The sequence below is a fragment of the Phyllostomus hastatus genome, unplaced genomic scaffold (assembly GCF_019186645.2).
Source record: "Phyllostomus hastatus isolate PE091 unplaced genomic scaffold, TTU_PhHast_1.1 phas_contig_41, whole genome shotgun sequence".
Classification (NCBI taxonomy): domain Eukaryota; kingdom Metazoa; phylum Chordata; class Mammalia; order Chiroptera; family Phyllostomidae; genus Phyllostomus; species Phyllostomus hastatus.
The window spans coordinates 1435109-1454550 of NW_025333876.1; the positions used below are offsets into that span (position 1 = coordinate 1435109).

Here is a 19442-nt window from a genome sequence, read left to right on the forward strand (position 1 = left end):
TAAAGGGGGGCCAAGATGCCACAGTTTACTAAGGAACGAGTATACTTTTATGGAGGTGTTAGCACACTTATTTAAAATGAATGATATATGTAAATAGTGTTATTGTAAGCCTGATGTTTTAACTTACGATTTTGCTTGTCAACAACTTCAGTTTTACTTAGGCACTGGGAGCCATGAGGGCTTGCTTACTGAAGTTTTTGTAAAACGCTTCACTAAATATTCTGCTCTGAAGGAAAAAACCCCAGAAAACTCAACTAACACTTATACTTGACTAATCAAGATCAACCTGAAATATATGTGGTGATTTAAATTTTTTAATTTCATGAAGAATTACCTCATATATATTGTGTATGTGTATTCAGTTTTATTAAAAATAAAAATGTCTGATTTTCTAATAATGTGTTTAAGAATAGCAGTGCCTGTTTAAATCTACTTTTTGTTAATACAGCAATATTTTGTATATGTAAAGCACAAACTTTTGCATTTGAACTTGAGTATGATGCTCACGACACAGTTAATATATGAGCAGTGCAATGTGACTGAAAAACCAGGTGTTCAGTTGCTATAAACAGGACGTTTCTGCTGTTTTTATGTCAAAGTTAACATTTGTTAGCTCATGTGAGTTTCTGCCCTCATTTAAGTATTAGTTCCATTTTTTAACATGAATTTTATACATCTTAAATTTTGCAGCAAGTTCAGGCTCAGATTTTCTATATCTTCACCTATATTGGAGGCCTAGTATTTAGGGAAACAAATACATTTTTTCACAATAATGTTATTAATGGAACCTGTGCTTATCAATTAATTATTATTTATAATAATGGAATAATGGTTATTAATGGAATTCAGGTGCTTATCAATTAGGGATTTTGGGGGGAAAAGGCAGGATTTTAAGTAATCTGAGATTAAGTATAGAGTGAAAAGCACTGGTTTGTTGGTGATTTTCAGAGACAGTGACCAGAACAACCCTCATGGGAACTATGCTTTTATTATTTGATGAGGAGTGTGCCAGAACGTGGCATAACAGGGGCATCAAGGACAGATGGGTTTTACCCCTAGAATAATTCACTTAGCAGCTGCTTTTCTTCCTCTTCCTCTTCTGCTTCCTCTTCCTCCTCTTTCTCTTTAGTTTTTAAAGCATTAATACAATAAGTATTTACTTAATATCATGATTATTTTGAGATTTACTATTGATTTACATTACAACTTTGGACTCATGTTGCTGCATTTTTACTGGTTTTATGATAAATGATTATCTTATATAAAGACTTGAAATATTCTCTAGACGCTAGTAATTGTAGCACTACTTAAAAATGAAATGGCTGCAAGTGAATTTTCTTTGCGGGTTACTTCCACTTTAAAAATATTTCAAAATTGGTCGTCTTAGTCACAATATTTTGCTTTTTTTCTAAATGAATTTTTAGATATTGGACAAACCTGGTTGAGAAAAAGGGATAGTGTATTACTAATCTTTGTCCTCAGACATTGACACTCCAGAATGGAAGTAACTGTGTGTATAAGTAAAGAATCCATCTGTTTCTGTGTATAGCCCCCTTTGGGAATAAACAGAAGATTTCCTAAAATAATTGAGGCATTTAATATTTCTGTTTATGAGCCATATCTTGATTTTTAGGAGCACTTTTCTATACTTAAATCCAAATTTACAAGAGTACTTTTTACCTGATTATTCTGGAAAAAGTTGCTGATATTTGTTTCAAGTAAGGAAACCTGAGAAACTTAATACCTAAGACAGTTAAAATGCCTCCTGCAGATGTTACAATCTCATGAGTTAAAAGTGAATTGTCTTAATGTAGATACCTATCAACCTTTTTTTTCTGACTTGTAATACCTTGATTTACAGAGATGATAAAAAGGATGGACTGAAGTTCTATACTGATCCTTCCTATTTCTTTGACCTCTGGAAAGAAAAAATGCTACAGGACACAGAAGACAAAAGGAAAGAGAAAAGGCGACAAAAGGTAAATAATTCCTGTAAAGGAAATGTGCATATAAATGTGTAAATGGATTCTTGTGTAGAAAGAAATCAGTAAATTCTTTACTTGAGTGGTTGAGATGTTGGGTTTAGTGATGAACGTTTTTAGAGATTATATTATTTATGTGAAGATACAAGTTAGTCTAACACAGTAATACTGTTTTTCAATAAATTCTCTTGATTTGTTCTCTGACACTTGCTTTGCTTTCACAAAAGTAGTGGCTGAAATTTCACTTTTGTTTGTAACCATGTTTTAAAACTTTTTAAAAAGATTTTATTTATTTATTTTTAGAGAGGAGAAGGGGGGAGAAAGGGAGGAAAGCATCAATGTATGGTTGACTCTTGTGTGCCCCCTACTAGGGACCTGGCCCACATCCCAGGCATGTGTCCTGACTGGGACTTGAACCAGTGACCCTTTGGTTCACAGGCTGACTCTGAATTCACTGAACCACAACAGCAAGGGCCATGTTTTAGAACTCTTCTTCTGCTTAGATTTCAAAAGCAGTCAACACTCCATATCAGAAATAATTATCTGCTTTCATCATTTTAAAGCTTTCTTCATTGTTGGGTTGCCACCTAGCTGTAATTAATGCTTTGATGAGCTGTTCATACTAGATTGAAGGTGTGTGTGATCTGCAAGTGCAGCGGATGGTGTTTACAGGAAATGAGATTCCTTTAGTGGGTAGTGGTAGGCAAGATCGTTGCAAGTCTGAAGGTTGAGAAGCACACCTGCATTGTAAACACTCTGGGAGAGACAAGCTTGCTCTGCTCAGGTGTAGGGGCTTCTGATTTGATGTCCTTTTGGGCCCAGAAATTAGATTTAAGCACTGAGAAGAGTTAATTCTCTAAAGGCTAATATTTGCCTTTTCCTATGTAAGCCATGTTTTTAAAATACGACCACCTGGTTCACTTGACGAGTATTAGAGTGCTTTAGTTAAGAGAACTGCTTACCTTTCGTGGGTTCTCAGTCTTACGATTTTGAGGCATTTAGATATATTGCTTGGTAGGGGTGACAGTTTGGGATGGAAGATAATTTTAAATTTGAGAACAGGATTTAAGATAGGGAACATAAAAATAATTTACGAACTGTAAGTACAAGGTGTTACTGAATTCTAGGAGAGGATTCCAAAGGCTTAGTCATCCTCTCCTCTTCTGCTCCTGGGTTGGGGAGATTAAATGGGAAATCTTGGAAGAGTTACTGAGTATTCATTCAAGTGGAGGAGTACACAACCTAAAATCTACAAAGTGGTCAAGTGAAGAAAAGGAAGATCCCATTCTCTGGAACAGAGAAGAAACAGATACTAAAGAAAGTCATATTGGTCTTGATGGCCACACCTCTCGGTAGTAACAGAGCAAAACACCAGGACTAAAGATCAGTTTCCTTTAAAATGTGCCTGCCTTTTGAATTACCATCTAGGTTTCTCTTTCTCAGTGATAACTTTTGATGAAAATATTTATAATTTTTTCACCAGTGTTCTTTAGGGGAAGACAGTCTTACCTACATATGATAATTGTGCCATCACAGTTAGTTGTCATTTCCTTGGCAGTCTTGCACATTCTTCAAACACATAAAATTCTAATAAGAATTTCTTATTCATTCATTTATTTAATGATTATTTTTGTAAATGCCTTTAAATGCTAGATAAACAGTGGTGCAAATGGTAGGATTATCACCCTCGTGGAGATTGCAGTGGAATAGGGAAAACAAACATTAAACAATCACACAGCCCCCTGGAACTCATAAAGAGGGAAAGAAATTCAGAAATTTTAATGCAGATCTGCTCTATGTAGGATCAGAAAATGAGGCTGCAAGATATCCTTTGTTCTGGAAATGCTCCAGGGTTTCTGAAAAGCATGTCACTTTCAATTTGGAACTGACTAGTCTGTCTGAAGAAAAAATGAGTTTAGAAAATTTGGAAATGAGAATTCCATTGTTTTTGAACTTTGTTTCCTTACTTTCATAGTTTAAAAACATTTAAAAAATTACTCAAATATGTAGTTTTTAAGTATGCAGTTACAGTGCTGGTGAGTGTTTTGAAGGAGTTGGCGCGTTGTGGGTAAGATGACAGGGAGGGGGAGGACAGTGGAAGGAAGTGGAGTGTCAAGGACAGTGTCTCAGGGGTGTCCTTCACTGAGATCAGTCAGTGTGTGGGTGCCTGTGTGCTCATGTGTAGGTGAGAGGGGTGCTGGAGGAGGCGGGGTGCTTCAGAACTGAGGAGCCTGCTAAGTAGAAGTAGCAAAGATCATTCTGGGCTAAGAAACAGCTTTGGCTTCTTCTAGGGATTTGGATGTCGGTCAGTGTGGTTAAAGTATGGCTGTGTCACTGCTAACACTTTGTCATACGTGGTTCCCTGTGTGTGCATGGTGTGTACATGTTGGTGGGTAAACTTGGAGGCTGAACTGTTACAAAGACTGTTGTTATAACACTTAATCCCTAAATATGCCAACAAACATCTCTTAAAGTAAGGGGGAAATATAGTTAATTTAATTAGGATGTATGCTAGAATCCATTGAAATCTCCCTCCTTTTATTTCTTTTGTTGTTGTTATTTTAGTTTTTAAAAGTATACAGACAATAGATACTGGTTGTAAAAATGCTCAAATTACACTAAAGTAAATACATTAGTTTAGAAAATTGGGGGTGTCTCCCTTCCCCTTGGCATAACTAACTATATTAACATTTAGCAGTTTGGCATGCATATTTTTAGATTGAGTTTTTTTATTTTCAGGCATCATAAATACATGCATACACATTTCACAAAGAATTTTTACATACATAGAAATGTACTACGTATAACTAATACACACACACACACAAGTATACACATTACTTGACATAACTGGAGATATACTTCATTCTTTTTAATAGTCGTGTAGTATTCCAAAGTATGATGTGTCATAAACTGTTCATTACTGTATTAATGAATATTTAGGTTGTTTCTAATTGTTGCTATTACAATACTATAGCAGGTATCCCTGTACACATATGCAGATATTTCTTTGGAGTAAATTTCTAGAAGCCAAATGTGAGTTAAATTTTGAAAGATATCATCATATTGCCCCTGACTCTTGAAACACCAAACCAGTTTATACTCTTAACAGGCTTCCTCCTGTCTGGATATGTATTTTTTTTTTTGATGAGCCCTCTTCCTACTAATATGCATTATATATCTTTTCATTTTTACTAACTCTTTATATATTTTCTGTGAACTTCATATTTACACATTCTTAGCCAATACATAGTCTGCGCCTCCTTAATTCCTCTGAAAACAGTCCAGTCATTGTCTTCACTGTCACCCTGAGTCACCTACCATCCTCTCTACTAGGCCTCCTGAGTAGCTTTCTTCCTGGTGTCTCTACCTTTCCCCCCAGTCTGTTCTCCACTACATAGAGAGGTCTTTTCAGATGCCTCTTCCTCTTCAGTATGTCAACCCCTCCCATCTTACTGTTCAGTGGTTTCCCATTGCTCTTGGGATAAAGAACAATATTTAAAAATTTTTTTCTTAATGTATTAATTTTAGAGAAAGAGAAACATCTATTTGTTGTTCTGCTTATTTATTCATTCACTAATTGATTCTTGTATGTGCCCTGACTGAGGATTGAGCCTGCAACCTTGGCGTATGGGGATGATGCTCTAATCAACTGAACTACCCAGACAGGACTAGAAGAACAACATTTTTAACGTAGCCTTTAAGGTCTTGCCTATTTTTCTGATCTTGGGGGCCATTCACCACTCACCTTCTTTTATTTCTCCTAATGTGATACTTTTCCTGCTCTTCAGAGTCCTCGCATACTCTGTCCCCCCTTGGCATGCATTTGGACTCGAGCTTCTTTGCGGAATTAATGCCCACTCTATATAGATCTTGCCTTTCACTCACTCCTGGATGCTGTCCCTGACTTCCAGAGTAGATGGCATTCTACACATGATGCATTTGTGTATTACCACATTTTTAAATTTTTATTTATTTATTTTCAGAGGAAGGGGGAAAGGAGAGAGAAAGGAGAGAGGGAGAGAAACATCCATCCATTGCCTCTTGCATGCCCCCAACTGGGGACCTGGCCCACAAGCCAGGCATGTACCATGACTGGGAATCGAACCAGTGACCCTTGGGTTCACAGGCAGTAACTCAATCCACTGAGCCGCATCAGCCAGGGCTGTTTCACCACATTTTATAATTACACATTTATTTCTTTAATGGTGTTGTCTCCCCCACTGGACTGCAAGCTCCATAAAGACAGACACCTGTCTTTTTGTTGTTGTTATTTGTCCTTTTTATCATCACTGCCTGCCATGGGCTGGGATATAGTAAACCCCATAAGCTTACCTGGATTTGATGATTGAGTGTGCACTCTGGGTAAAACCACATGTGGAGAGACTGTAAGAGGAGTGTAGGTCTTAAAGGCACATAGTTTTTGTCCTTAGAGATCATAAAATATTATGAGGGAAGCAGGAAAAACATATAAACACACATAGAAATAATTGTTCTCACCTTTAAAGAAGCACCTATGTAAGACCCAAGTATTTATTGGATACATTTTTTGCTGGCAAAGTAGAACTGGAGCAAGAATGAGTCTTTGTATGGGGAGGTAAGTTCTTACTTTGTTTTTGTTTGGGTTCAGTTTATTGCAGGACTAGCTTGAGTATTTCTTTTAGAAACTGAAAATAGAACATTTTAAATTATTTTTGAAAGATGATTGCATGTTAACAAGCCAGTCAGAATTACATAGGAGTGGGAAGTGATTTCTCTAGGGTGTCATCAGACATTTCATCTGTACAATATAGATCTAAAAGATATGGCGCATTTAAAACAAGCTAAAAGCCTAGTAAGGCAAGAATTATTTACTAAAACTGACCGTAAGAAATTCTGGTAGTTGCAGCAGAGTAATTTTTATTTATTTGGGTTAAGTAGTTAGGTATTGGTACTTTGTATTGGGTAAGAGTGTGGCTGTGTTAGAATTTTCTAATATTAGAGTGATGGGAAGGGGACTCTCTCTTGTCTGCACACCAGTGTTGTTCCTGGAGCATTATAACTGTTTAACTGTTTTCCTTTCCCTTCTGTCTTGGCATGCTTGCTTTCTTTTCCTGGACCTCAGGAGCAAAAGCGTATAGATGGCACCACCCGTGAGGTGAAAAAGGTTAGAAAAGCCAGGAACAGGCGCCAGGAGTGGAATATGATGGCGTATGACAAAGAGCTCAGACCCGACAACAGGTTGTCTCAGAGTGTGTACCATGGAGCATCTTCCGAGGGATCCCTGTCCCCGGATACTAGGTGTGTGCGTGTGTGGTAATGCCTCTGAGCAGCGCTCAGTTTTACTATTACCTGGAAATGACCAGTAGCTTTGGCGTTTATATGGCCACTGTATGTTTCAAATCTTTCCTTAAAAATTGTGTGTGTGTGTGTGTGTGTGTGTGTGTGTGTGCGTGCATGTATTTGAATTGGAAATACTTTAAAGTGGTTTTAATTTACTTTACAACATAACATTGTAAAGTTTACTTTGTTGTATGATTTTTCATATCTCTGACTTAGTTTATTAGTTAACCTAGATATGTAGTGTTTTAACATGGATTCTGAATTTGGGCTTAATGGCCTCCAGTGACTTACATTTTTATTTTAAATCACTTAATTCTTTGTCTTATTGTTTGGCTTGGAATATTGATTTTTCTTGGCTACTTGATATAAAAAAATGATTGGTAGGTAGTAATTGATGTGATTAAGGAAAAACTTCATTGTTCTTTTTCATAACCTTTTAAAAAGTGATGAACAAAAGAGGTATTTATTTCTTTAGTTCACTAATCTTACATACTCTGATTCCAGGAGAAGAATTCTGTTGGTGTTTACTTTAAAGCATGTTAACAATTAAGTAAAAATATTTCTTACAGGCATGAGTGATGTGGTCAATAAGTCACATTTGTCACAGAAGGGAATCAGTGAACAACAGGAACTAACTAGTTGATTTTAACTTGCGGTTTACTTTCCTATTCTGCTCTTGTAAAGTTGTCTTGTATTTGTAGAATTGCTCCACGTCTTCCATCAGCATTTAAAAATTTGAACAGAGAATTCTCATGTGATTGAAGGAGGTTTCAAAAACAGCAACTCCCTGGACCTGGCCTTAGATCTGTGTCCTTTTTAGATCAGTCTTGTTTTCACAACCTCAGTGTTTAGCCCGGACTCCGCATGCTGAAGCTGCCTAGAGTCTGGGTGTTTCAGGACCCGTAAACATTCCTGCCTCAGAAGGGCTGCAAGTCATTGGTTGGGTATGAGGCCAGTTCTAGGTAATTCTTCTGTGTAGGGGGTTTTCTGCAAAATATTAGAGAATTTTTGGACCTTAATTGAGCCCTAGTCTCAAGTTTGAATCTTTATGTCAATTTATTTCTGTCAACAGCAAGAATGATGATTCAGTTCTGCTCGTAGTTCTTTGGGTGGAGAGGAACATTTAAACTTGATAGCTCCCAGTATGTCAATTTGCGTTTTGTATTTTTGAGCTAATTCAGTTGTATTGTTTACTCATGCAGAACATATACTTTATTTTATAACACTCCATATGTACTCTTTTATTTCAATATGTACAGATGGAAAACTGATTTTTTTAATCCCTCAGTTGAATGGTTGATTCATATTCCAATATCTGACATAACATTGCCCCATGCTGAGTCTAAAATTGGTGTGCACTCAGATGATTTAGCATTCTGCCTTTGTATCTGTTTTCTTAGATATATCTTTGCTTATTTTTCCAAAAATCAAATGGAATTATCAGTTTTGTTTCTTTACAATTTGCTTTTGTCTTGTACTGTTTTTCATGGCCTCTCATGAAATACTTGTACCAGATAAATAGATTATAATTAATCATTGTACTTGGATTACATCCCTTAAATTAATTAGAAACTTTTTATTTTACCAAAGTATATCACTTTTCCTTATTATAAAGTAAAATCAATTTTTTATATTTGGAAATTGCACAAAACAAAATATTATCTGAAATCCTATTATCCAGAGACACTGCTGTTTGCATTTTAGTGTATGTTTTATCCTTGGTCTTTTTTCCATATAGGTATGTTTTTTCTTTACAAAATTGAAATCATGCCCTATATTTTTTATCTTTTGCTTTTTTTATTTTTTATATTTGGAGTGTTATTTGGAACCATGGTTTTTAATGGATGTATTAGGATAACTGGGAGAAATTTGAATATTAAGTTTCATGGCTTACACATAATAAAGCCGCTCATGTAAGTAATATATCCTAACCCAGTTCACATAAACTAACAATAAATTTCTGCATTTTTGCTCTCTCTATAGCTTGTCAGGAAAGGTGTGATTCTAAGTATAAATGTAGGATAAGAGTTGATTAAATGCCCACTGCTCCCTTTCACCGTTATTTGGGAGCTGTGCGACCTCCACATCCAGCTGTCCTTGTGCTGTCCTCATCCTGTTCAGGACCCCGTGTTACTCTGCCCACCTGTCTGCCCACAAACACCTGGGGCAGTCATTGGGTTTTCCCACTGAGCCCCCTCCTTATATTCTTCCTGTTTCCAAATCATCTCATTCTTACCAGTGCTCTTCCCTGTAACAGATAGTTACAGGACCACCCCACTCACGTTCACATCGGCGTAGTGTCTCTGTGGCTGATTTTTACCTTCCTACATGGAGGTCTTTGTCTCCTAGAGTCTCTGCACTCCTCACCTCTCCTCCAGCCTGCTGGGGCCCCCCTGTAGGTAAGCCTTCACTTCACGTGGTCAGTTCCCTGTCCTGCTCACCCTTCCCCCAAGTCCTGCCTTCCACACTCTCCTGCTGTAGTTTTCAAATTCAGACATTCACTGCCTGTTCTTTTACTCACTCATCCATCTGGTTATCCACCTCTTTATTGGCTCCTTTCAACTCAAGTCACAAAGCTATTTTATAAGGATAATGCTAAATTATTCCAGAATAGTTACAATTTTTGGCTCCTCATCTGAGAAGAACTCTGTATTTTTCTAGATGACTGCTTCCTTTACAAAGTCGCACACACATCCTGTAACATAGCCACACACACATAGTCAAGCACACGTCACCAGTGCCTCCAGAGTTTTAGGTGTTTATTTCCACTATAAAAATAGGCTAAATCTGAATATAGCTCAGGTTCTTTCCCCCATTAAATATATTTTTTAACTTATTTGCCAGTAGTTTGCATAGTTCAAAAGATATAAGCATACCATAATACAGAATTTATACTGCAATTAGGGCATAAAAAATGTGAGTTATTAGTTATTATTATACTGCAATTAGGGAAGAAAAGAAGAAAAAAGGAAGCAGTCTTTTGTCGTGTAGAGAGCTTTGCTATACCCTTCAATGCTCCAGTTTAGGGAAGCTACTGCCTGAATTCTGAGATCGAAGCTCAGCCGGTGTCTCCCCTGCGCCTCCCCATCCCCACGTGTGTCTGCCTGTTTCCTTCAGAGAGAGAAACACAAGCTGAGTCCTGCCCGAAGCCAGCACACACATGTGAGAAAAGTCAGAACGAGAAAAGAAGAGTGGGAGAGGAGGAAAATGGGCATTGAGTTTATGAGTGACGCAAGGACACTGGAACAGGCAGGGAGCACGAAAGAGGACAGAACGCCCAGAGGGTTTGTCATTTTGCTTTTTGGATTGCCAGCCTCAGGCTGCCCACCCCGCTTTGGCTGTCAGGAGGGGATGTGCAGCCCCCATACTGACCACGTGTCCTGTAACCGGCCAGGAGCACAAATGTCCGTTACTAACGCCACGGCGCTGTGCGGCAATGCACACGAGGGCCTGGCCAGCGTCCGTCTGAGCTCTGTCAACTAATACGCGGTCTCAGTTTCTTCCAGAGTTTCACCTGTAACTGTGCATTCAGAGAAAAAGGAAGGCCCTTCCATGCTCCACCATGTTCTTTCTTTCTTGGCTAAATAAATTTCTTCTGTTTAAGAAAACTGCACTTTACTGTACCGCATTCTTGATTTCCTTTTCTGTTCTTGCTGTTAATATTTATCCAGTTTACCTGCCATTTTGTAATTTCTAATGAGGTGCTATCAGTTTCATGGCCCCTGAAGTCCTCTGTCTTCCATGCTGTCTTTAAATTAAATGGAACTTGTCTTGTAACCTTCTCTCTGACAAAAATGTGTGCTGAAATACTGTGAAATGGGGCTCTGCTGTTTCCTGCTTGCTGATCTGTCTGACTTACTCCGAAGCTGTGAATCTGAATCCATGTTAACACACAGCCCGCTGCTGAAGTGGTCATCACATTGTTGCTTGGAAGCTCTTGTGGGCCTAGACCTAGTTGACAGTGAAGGATGTGTGATTTCAGTGCACTGGCAATGTTACTATTCAAATATATGCTTATGCCTGTTAGGGGAAATCTTTTTAACTTAAATTTCTCCCACCCTTTTCTTGAACATCAGGTCTCATGCGTCAGATGTCACAGATTACTCTTATCCGGCCACGCCCAACCATTCTCTTCACCCACAGCCCGTCACCCCTTCCTACTCGGCGGGTGACGCGCCACCACATGGGCCAGCTAGCCAGGCCCCCGAGCATGAGTACCGACCTCCCTCTGCCTCGGCGAGGCACATGGCCCTGAATAGGCCTCAGCAGCCGCCTCCACCACCCCCACCACAGGCTGCAGAGGGGCCCCAAGCCTCAGCACCTATGGCTCCAGCAGACTACGGGTAATTCTGTATTCCTTGGACTCAAATTGCTGCTCCTCATTGCAATGAAATCTTGCTATGTGTGGTATGAGAATTTTAATTGAATAATCATATTTTAGAGGACAGAATGCAGCCCAGAATGACCACATATAGATATTATTGCTTATGACAAATTATGTTTAAAAATGCAGTGTCATGTTACTTCCCTTTTTTTAATTCCAGGTAATTCTCAGGTGTGTGCCTGTATTCGTGTACACTCCCTCAATACACATGCTCATGTATGTTTGAGTGGGTTGTTAAGCTGAGGCATTGATGAAGGGTGGAGCTCTGATTTTGTGCACCTGCCCCAGGCCCCAGACTTCTCCACACACCCTGGGTGAACCACAGAGAATTCGTGCCACAAGTGGGAGCACTACACAGATAGCACCCCTGCGTCACTTCTCACACGTGGCTGCATGGTGCTCCCCAGTCTTCATTCTGCCACCTTGTTTTCTGTCATATGGGGAAAATTCAAACACCCCTAGGAAGATCCTCACGTTCACATGTTTAGTAACTCAAGCCCCCACCTGTATTTTGATGGGCTATCCTCGCCCTCTTGTTCTCTGGTTCAACCCTAATCTGAGAGAGTCACCCCTCAGAGTCACTGCCCTGGAAAGTTGGATGTGTGTTTCCATTAGCAGTGTATTCTTCAGTGCAGAGCAGCGTGTGTCACTTTCTCGATGTACGTCCCTCAGCTTTCAGAGCCCTCCTCCCTCCCTGACCTCCCAGTCCTGGCTCTTTCCCATCGCTGGTTCTTACTAAGTCAGGACTCCCAAAGTTTGTTCTGAGGCTGTAGGTGTCAGGCAGAAAGAAGAGCTGGGGTCCAGTTGTGTTAGAAAACCATTGACTAAATGGAATTCAGCAGAATTATTGGCTGTAGAACTTTTTAAAGCTTTTGATATTCTGATGTTCATTGTGGGTTTGGAGAATTTCCACGGAGATGAGATATAAAACACAGAATTTTCCAAATCCGATTGGCCACAGAACCCTTATAAGACAAGTTTGTGAGCCCCCTTCTTTCGAGATGCTCAGTTTAAAGGATACATTTGTGTATTTTATTCTAGTATTTCACAGAAAGTTACTTTCTGAGTGGTTATCCCTTGGATGCATTTTAGTGGATGATCGTGAATTCCATCACAGGGAATAATGTAGACCGGTGAAAATAACTGACCCAAAGGGCAGATATTGGCCCCTGCGGGGTTTTAAACCCAAATGACAATATGTGTTGTGTTTGGGGGAGGCCTTTCCATTAGGCATGTCAGAACCTCACATGTGACCTCGGTTGCTGCTTTAATGATTTTGTGTTTCCTCTCTCATTAGGATGCTCCCAGCCCAGATCATCGAATATTACAGCCCCTCAGGACCACCTCCTCCCCCACCGCCCCCCATGATCCCTTCAGCACAAACTGCCTTCGTCAGTCCGCTCCAGATTCCCATGCAGCCCTCCTTCCCGGCATCAGCTGGGTCCTCCTACCCAGCACCTCCTCATCCACCCTCCACAGGGCTGGTGGTCACAGCCCCACCACCCCCGGGCCCCCCGCCTCCCCCGCCAGGCCCTCCTGGTGCAGGCTCTTCTCTCTCATCTTCCCCCATGCATGGCCCTCCAGTAGCTGAGGCAAAGAGACAAGAAACTGCACAACCACCCGTAAGCGATGCTCGCAGTGATCTTCTTGCTGCTATTCGAATGGGTAAGTGAGTCCCCAAATGCGCCATCTTCCACTCAGAAAGAGATTTATGTCTCCAACCAGCTATATCCTAATCTTCCAATGGCTACTCCCTACGCTAGATTGTTTTTTAGAATATGGTTAAAGGAGCTTTATTTGATATTTTGAAAAATAATAGATGTGTTTTTGCCAGCAAAGTAAACACATAATGATAAAGAACTGAAGGGTTCAGGAAAGCTTTATTTGACTAGAAACAAATAATATAAATGATTATTAATTAATCGACTCTTTTCTCTGCGTTCTACTCTTAGGGTAAAAGTATAAATGAAACAAAATGAGGTCATATTAATGATTCTGTTTTTTTTAATATCTAAGATATATCCTAGACTTTTCATATTTTTAGCTTGTGTGCTAAGCCAGTAGTTTTCAACATTTATATAGCTGCAAAACTCTTGTGTCGGGTGGAAGTCCTATACTGGACCTGCAGAACATGAAACGGAGAAGTAGAGCATCTCTGGGCAGATCAGAGTTGGGAGCCTGGCCCGTCGCCCATGTGCCTCCCTTTAGAACCCTGCGCTGAACATCTGCTTCCCACCATTTATTCTCTCCCCCCGGTCACAGCCCCAGTTGGTTGAGGGTCAACAACAGGATGTGGAATAAATCTGAAAGCTTCTCATACATCGAGGAGCTGCACAGTCTGTTGGCCACAGTTCAGTTGTTTCAGGCTGGCAGGGCCTGAGGGAGCCTGGCTGTAGCGGCAGTGGCGTCCTCCACGGGACGGCGGGGACGTGGCTGCCTCTGCTCTGTGCCGGAGCACCCGCGAGCCAGGCCTGGGTGCGGCCCACACACCTGCCTCCAGACCCCAGTGTTCTCGTCTGTCTGGAATGTCATGGACACATGTTGATTTTGTTAAGAAAAAAAGTCCCAGAGTTTTTTAATACCTTATTGAGAACAAATTTGGAGTCATAATAGGACAGCATCTTGATTTTCAACAGCTGCGAGCCCTGCCCGGTAAGAGTGATACGTACAGCTAGCTATCTATGCCTGAGGGTCTGCTCGTGAGAAAACCTCTGATGAGCCCAAATTGAGGACATTCTGCAAAATGTGAAGGTCATAAAACCCCAAGAACTGCCCAGATAAAGAAACATTAATGAAACTTGTCAACTGATGTGATAGGTGATCTGTAATGGATCCCAACTTCGGTGGAAACTACTTTTCATTTGTTATAATAGGTTTGTTGTCAGAATTTAAGTAAAATTTGTGGACTGGATGGTGGTATTGTATTTTTGCTAATAGTCTGAATTTGATCATTGTTGTTTTGAGAATCTCACATGAAATATTTTAGGGGCAAAGGGCAAAGTACCAAATTACATACTCCTTATTCTCAAATCGTCCAGAAAAAGTGTCCATGTGTATATTAATAACAATGTTAGAGATCGTACAAGTGTGATCAAGTTATCACTTGGGGAATCTGGACATGCAGGTCATATGGGAACATTTTAATACTACTCTTACAGCTACTGTGTAAGTCAGAAATGGTTTCAAAAAGAAAATAACCCACTTTGTTACTTACTAGGTAAGAGAGTAGATGTTTGGATTTTACACCCATTTCAATAATAATTGTTGAAACAGATGTTTCTCAGTTACCTTTGTAGGTTAGCCAAGAGCCGTCCAGCCTGTGCAGGAAACTGTTCTGTAATGAGAGAAATGTTGAGTCTACACGGTTCAGTGTGGTAGCCACTCACCACTGTCGGCTTCCTTCACAGCCGCCTGCGGCCCAGTGGCTACCAGCTCTAGAATCTTCTTTCGTGTTGTTCATGTGCCCTGAAGTTATCATTGTTTTATATTTCAACACCTCACTTTGCTGTGAAAAATATTATGACTTTGAGTGCCCATTACTTATTTTGGTCATGAAATGTCTTATTTTCCAAGCCTCTCTCGCTTCAGATTTTCGAAACTGTTTTTATTCTTAGTGTCAGTAGGAAAAAAAGACAGTGAAGTAGACTTACTTTAGTTTATTTTCTTTTAATTCGGAGCAAGTAAAAGGATTTAAATCTAAACCATGGATTGTGTCTTTAGGAATTCAGCTGAAAAAGGTGCAGGAGCAGCGTGAACAAGAGGCCAAGCGTGAGCCGGTGGGGAACGACGTGGCCACGATCCTGTCCCGGCGCATCGCCGTGGAGTACAGCGACTCCGACGACGACTCCGAGTTTGATGAGAACGACTGGTCTGACTGAGGTGGTTGGCGGGGCGGCCCGGGGCCCGGGCTGGTGGCCAGCCGGGAGGCCGTGTGTGGGAGGTGTATTGAAAATTTTAAGTGTTCTCAACACCCAAATAGTGGTATTATAATCCTGTAGCTTAGCAACTTTTGTATTAATAACGTGATACTGCTTTTGCACATCCAAAAATTCTGGGTTCCTTAAGCATTTACTGTGTAATACTTAAGTGCCACTGAACATAGCAAATCGTGCTGCACACGAGGAACACGCTGTAACTATCGCATTGTCCTGAAAACAGCAGCTAGCTTCCTTTTCCTTGGTTACGCAAGTGTTTAGTGCAGTTTGGGTTTACTCGTACCTTGTAATCCTGCAGACTTGCTGTGTGTTTGTGGAGCTGCTTGGCGTTAGGCCTCGGTAAGGTCTATGACTGTGCGTCAGAGTGACGTCTTCCTATCAGTACGTGATACTGTTTCAGCTTTGTGTGTGTGTGTGTGTCTCCAAAACTGGTTCTAGAGAGAAAGATTTAATAAGTAAGGAGAATCCAATGCTTCTGCTTTCGTTTTCTTGGCGTGGTAGACTCCGTGAATTTGAATGTTCTGTTGAATAATGTCACTGCCTTTGCACGCTCTTACAAAATGTGAAATTGGAAGGGCCCTTTCCAGGCAGAATTCCCAATGGGTATTCATTTAGTCAATGCTTGTTGACGATTTCTGTAAGCGGTAAACAGCTCAGTAGTAATGAAAATGCGGAACAGGGTCCTTTTCCCCTTAGCTTGGGCACCAGCCCCGCAGAGCAGGGCAAATGGTCTGGGAGCCGCGGGCGGAGCCGGGCAGAGCTGCCAGGTGTGGGCTCTGCTTGCGAAGCGGACCTGCCTTCCCGGAGGCCCTGTCCTGAGCGGGGCTGGTTAGAGTTCTGAGCTCCCTGCGTGCTCCAGACAGCACCTGGCTCCACACGGTCTGAACTTGAAGCCTCGGCGCAGGTGAGTGTAGCTGTTGCCAACCCTTTAGATTAGGGATCCATCCCCGGAGCGGGGCCTTCGCTCTGTCCTAGAAGCACACGGTTCTCTTTTCTCAGACTGTCATCAGCACATTACGTGTTAACAAGTACCTCAAATTAGATTAGACCTGTAGTTGTAGCCGATTGCCTTCCTTTCACCTTTGCCCTTCCTCTACTCTTCCCACACGGTAATGCGGAGATCCGTGGGGTTCATATTCCTGGTGAAGGCAGACGTGGGGAAGCTCATGAATGAGAGCTTATATTTTGTAATTTTGAGTGAAGGATAACTGCTTTTCTCGAATAAACAGCACCCGAGGCTTTGATTATAAATAGGACTGCACAAATACACTAAGACACTTTACTTACTAAGGAGTTCTTATGTAGGCCCAGTATTTCACACAGACAGCAGGTACCAGTGATACTCCGTCATGATGAAGGAATCTTAAGCTAAAGACAGAGTTGTGTGGGCGAGTTTGGGTCAGTGGTAGGAATGTAAAATAAACAGGACTGTAACAGAGTTATGTTAATGAGTTCCTCTGAGGAAATGAACCCCCCACCCCGTCCCCCCAGCATGTCTGTGTGTCCCTGAGTGGACACTGGCTTGGCTTGTTGTGGTCATCAATTAAGCCTGTACGTTGGGTTTAGTCACATAGATTTTGAAACTCTGAAAAGCCTCACATCTGTATCTCCTCTCCAAGGCCATGATTATACCAGGTTGTCGAGTCTCTTCAGCCGTACCGGCTGTGTGGCACCTGCTTCTGGAGTTCCCGTTTCTTGGAGCTAGTCACCACTTGGCTGTCACTGTAATTTGGTTCAGTATAATCAGTAGTAGTCATTAATGAACCTTTAAATTTCTCTCCTGTTTTTTTTAATGTAGAGGCCTACTCTCTTGGCATTATTCTTGGGGTTTTATCACGTTTAGTTTTATTTTGTCTTTATAACAATATTTTGCCGTTACTAGTAACAGTGCTTTGTGTTTGTGTTACTTCTGGGTTAGGAGTGGCCTGCAGTTCTGGGGCTCGTGTCGGCGATGTTCCTTTGTTCCTCACGTCCCTTCTGTTCTCAGGATGGAGCGAGCACATGAAGCTGCTGTCTGTGTCAGCTTTCTTCTATTTATATCTTATTGCCATAAAATCAGTGGCACTTTATTCATGAATATTCATAAGCCTATGAGTTATTAGTTTTCTTCCTGTAATTTAATCAACAGGTTATTTTTTAGCTTGATTTCCAGACTAGTGAAACACCCTGTACCCTGAGCTGTTTCCTGTAGCATCTAAAAGAATGGAAAAAGACAAAATTCGATTCTGATTATTTTTTGCAGTATTTTTCTCAACAAATTTGATTGATTCTAAAATTTAAGTTCAGACTTTTTCTAATATGGTATTATATGAAAAGAATGATTATTTTGAATTTTCAGCTTTCATTTTTCAAAAAGTATTTACCAAAACAAGTAGAGAAAAGCATTTAAAAGCATATTTCATACCTATGAATTTTACATTTTAAAGTAGTCATGTATTATCGTAAGGTTATTTTAAATTGTCCCCAGTCTTTCCCCATGTGTATTTTACTTTAATATCTTATAAACTTTCTTTTGTAGCGTAGAGTAGGCTGAGGGGTGCGTTACGCAGTGCCACACGTCAGCAGCACAGACACAACAGAGGTGATTTTCTTCGGTTCGCCCTGAACCAAGCCCTAAGGTTTGGTTTCCTTACATTTTTCTTTAGTGGAAAGTATACTGGTAGAGAATTAACATTTTTATTTGCGTGAATTTGTAGACTATCAGAGTCTTTTCTGAGTACCAAATGGCTGGGTTGTGAAAGTTTTGTGATAATTTACAACTGAAACACGTGATACATTTTAATCCGTTGAAGACGTGGGGACATGTCCCCCAGAGCACAGGTGCTTTGCGTCTCTAGATCCGAGTGTGTGTCATCCTGCAGTAGCACCGACGCTGATGTGAACTGGATCTGAAGCGGTATTCAGAACCCTCCTGTTAAACAATTTTTATCTGTTTGTATATCTTACTATAGATTATGTACGAGTAACATCGAAATAAAATGACACTTTTAACCCTAAAAGGTTTGGCTTATTTCTGACAGTGTTGTGAATGTCATCCGTCACTGTCATCTTCCGTCGCCTGCTGCAGGGGAGGGGACGAGCCCATGTCTGCCCTCCTGGAGCACTTGGTCTAACAAGTGCGACTGAGATGACTCGACGTGTGCTTTAGTAGGGGGTGCGGGGGACATGCCCAGGGTAGCCTGTGGGCCCAGGGAAGCTGAGGCCTAAGAATGAACAGAAGTTAACGAAGGGCCAAGGGTAAGAAAAGGAGTTTCTCGATGGCAGCGACAGCGTTTACTTTCCCTAATGTGAAAAGGACAATGTGGGTGATAATGGAACGAAAGGATCGGTGACGTGGAAAGTGTGAGGAAGAGGAAGTGTCAGGAGATGGGAGACCGAGGCGGTGGAAGTCTTCAGTCCCCAGCGCTCAGGAGGGAGGGACCTTTTTGAGCCAGCAGCTGTCACCACAGCTGCAGCTGCACATGCACAGAGAATCTCTCCATATCTGCATCCGACGGATTATTCGATGGCATTGACAGCCTCATGCCTTAGGCAGCACTGATGTTATATTTAGAAAGGATCTCAGTGTTCAGCTAGCGCTTCCTAGTGTTGAGGGTGGGGAAACTGGCCACTGCTTGCATTGCTGGGTCTCAAAGCTTGGTCTCTTCATTCTTCAGTTTTCAACTGGGATCCCCCTGTTTTCACAGTTGACCTTCAAGTGTTAGGTAAATAATTGTGCCTCTTCCCCAGCATTTTATTATGGAGAAATTTAAACCTACAAGAAAATTGTTCAGTAAATGCCCATATACCAATGTCTGTCCATCTAGCCACCTAGCATTC

General features: G+C 40.9%; 1 protein-coding gene across 6 annotated transcripts in view; it reads left to right on the plus strand.

Moving 5' to 3' along the window:
• WASF3 (WASP family member 3) overlaps window positions 1–18622 on the plus strand; it is a 160216-nt gene extending 141594 nt beyond the window's left edge. For 5 of the 6 annotated variants that reach the window (XM_045844873.1, XM_045844874.1, XM_045844875.1 and 2 more), the window contains 5 exons: window positions 1862–1979; window positions 7087–7262; window positions 11381–11647; window positions 12986–13353; window positions 15409–18622. In XM_045844873.1, coding sequence (XP_045700829.1) covers window positions 1862–1979; window positions 7087–7262; window positions 11381–11647; window positions 12986–13353; window positions 15409–15566 — 1087 coding nt within the window. In that variant the 3' untranslated portion in view covers window positions 15567–18622. Of the gene's footprint in view, window positions 1–1861; window positions 1980–7086; window positions 7263–10421; window positions 10589–11380; window positions 11648–12985; window positions 13354–15408 lie in introns of all 6 variants that reach the window. The other variant, XM_045844878.1, reaches the window with a different exon arrangement.
• The last annotated feature ends 820 nt before the right edge of the window (window positions 18623–19442 follow it).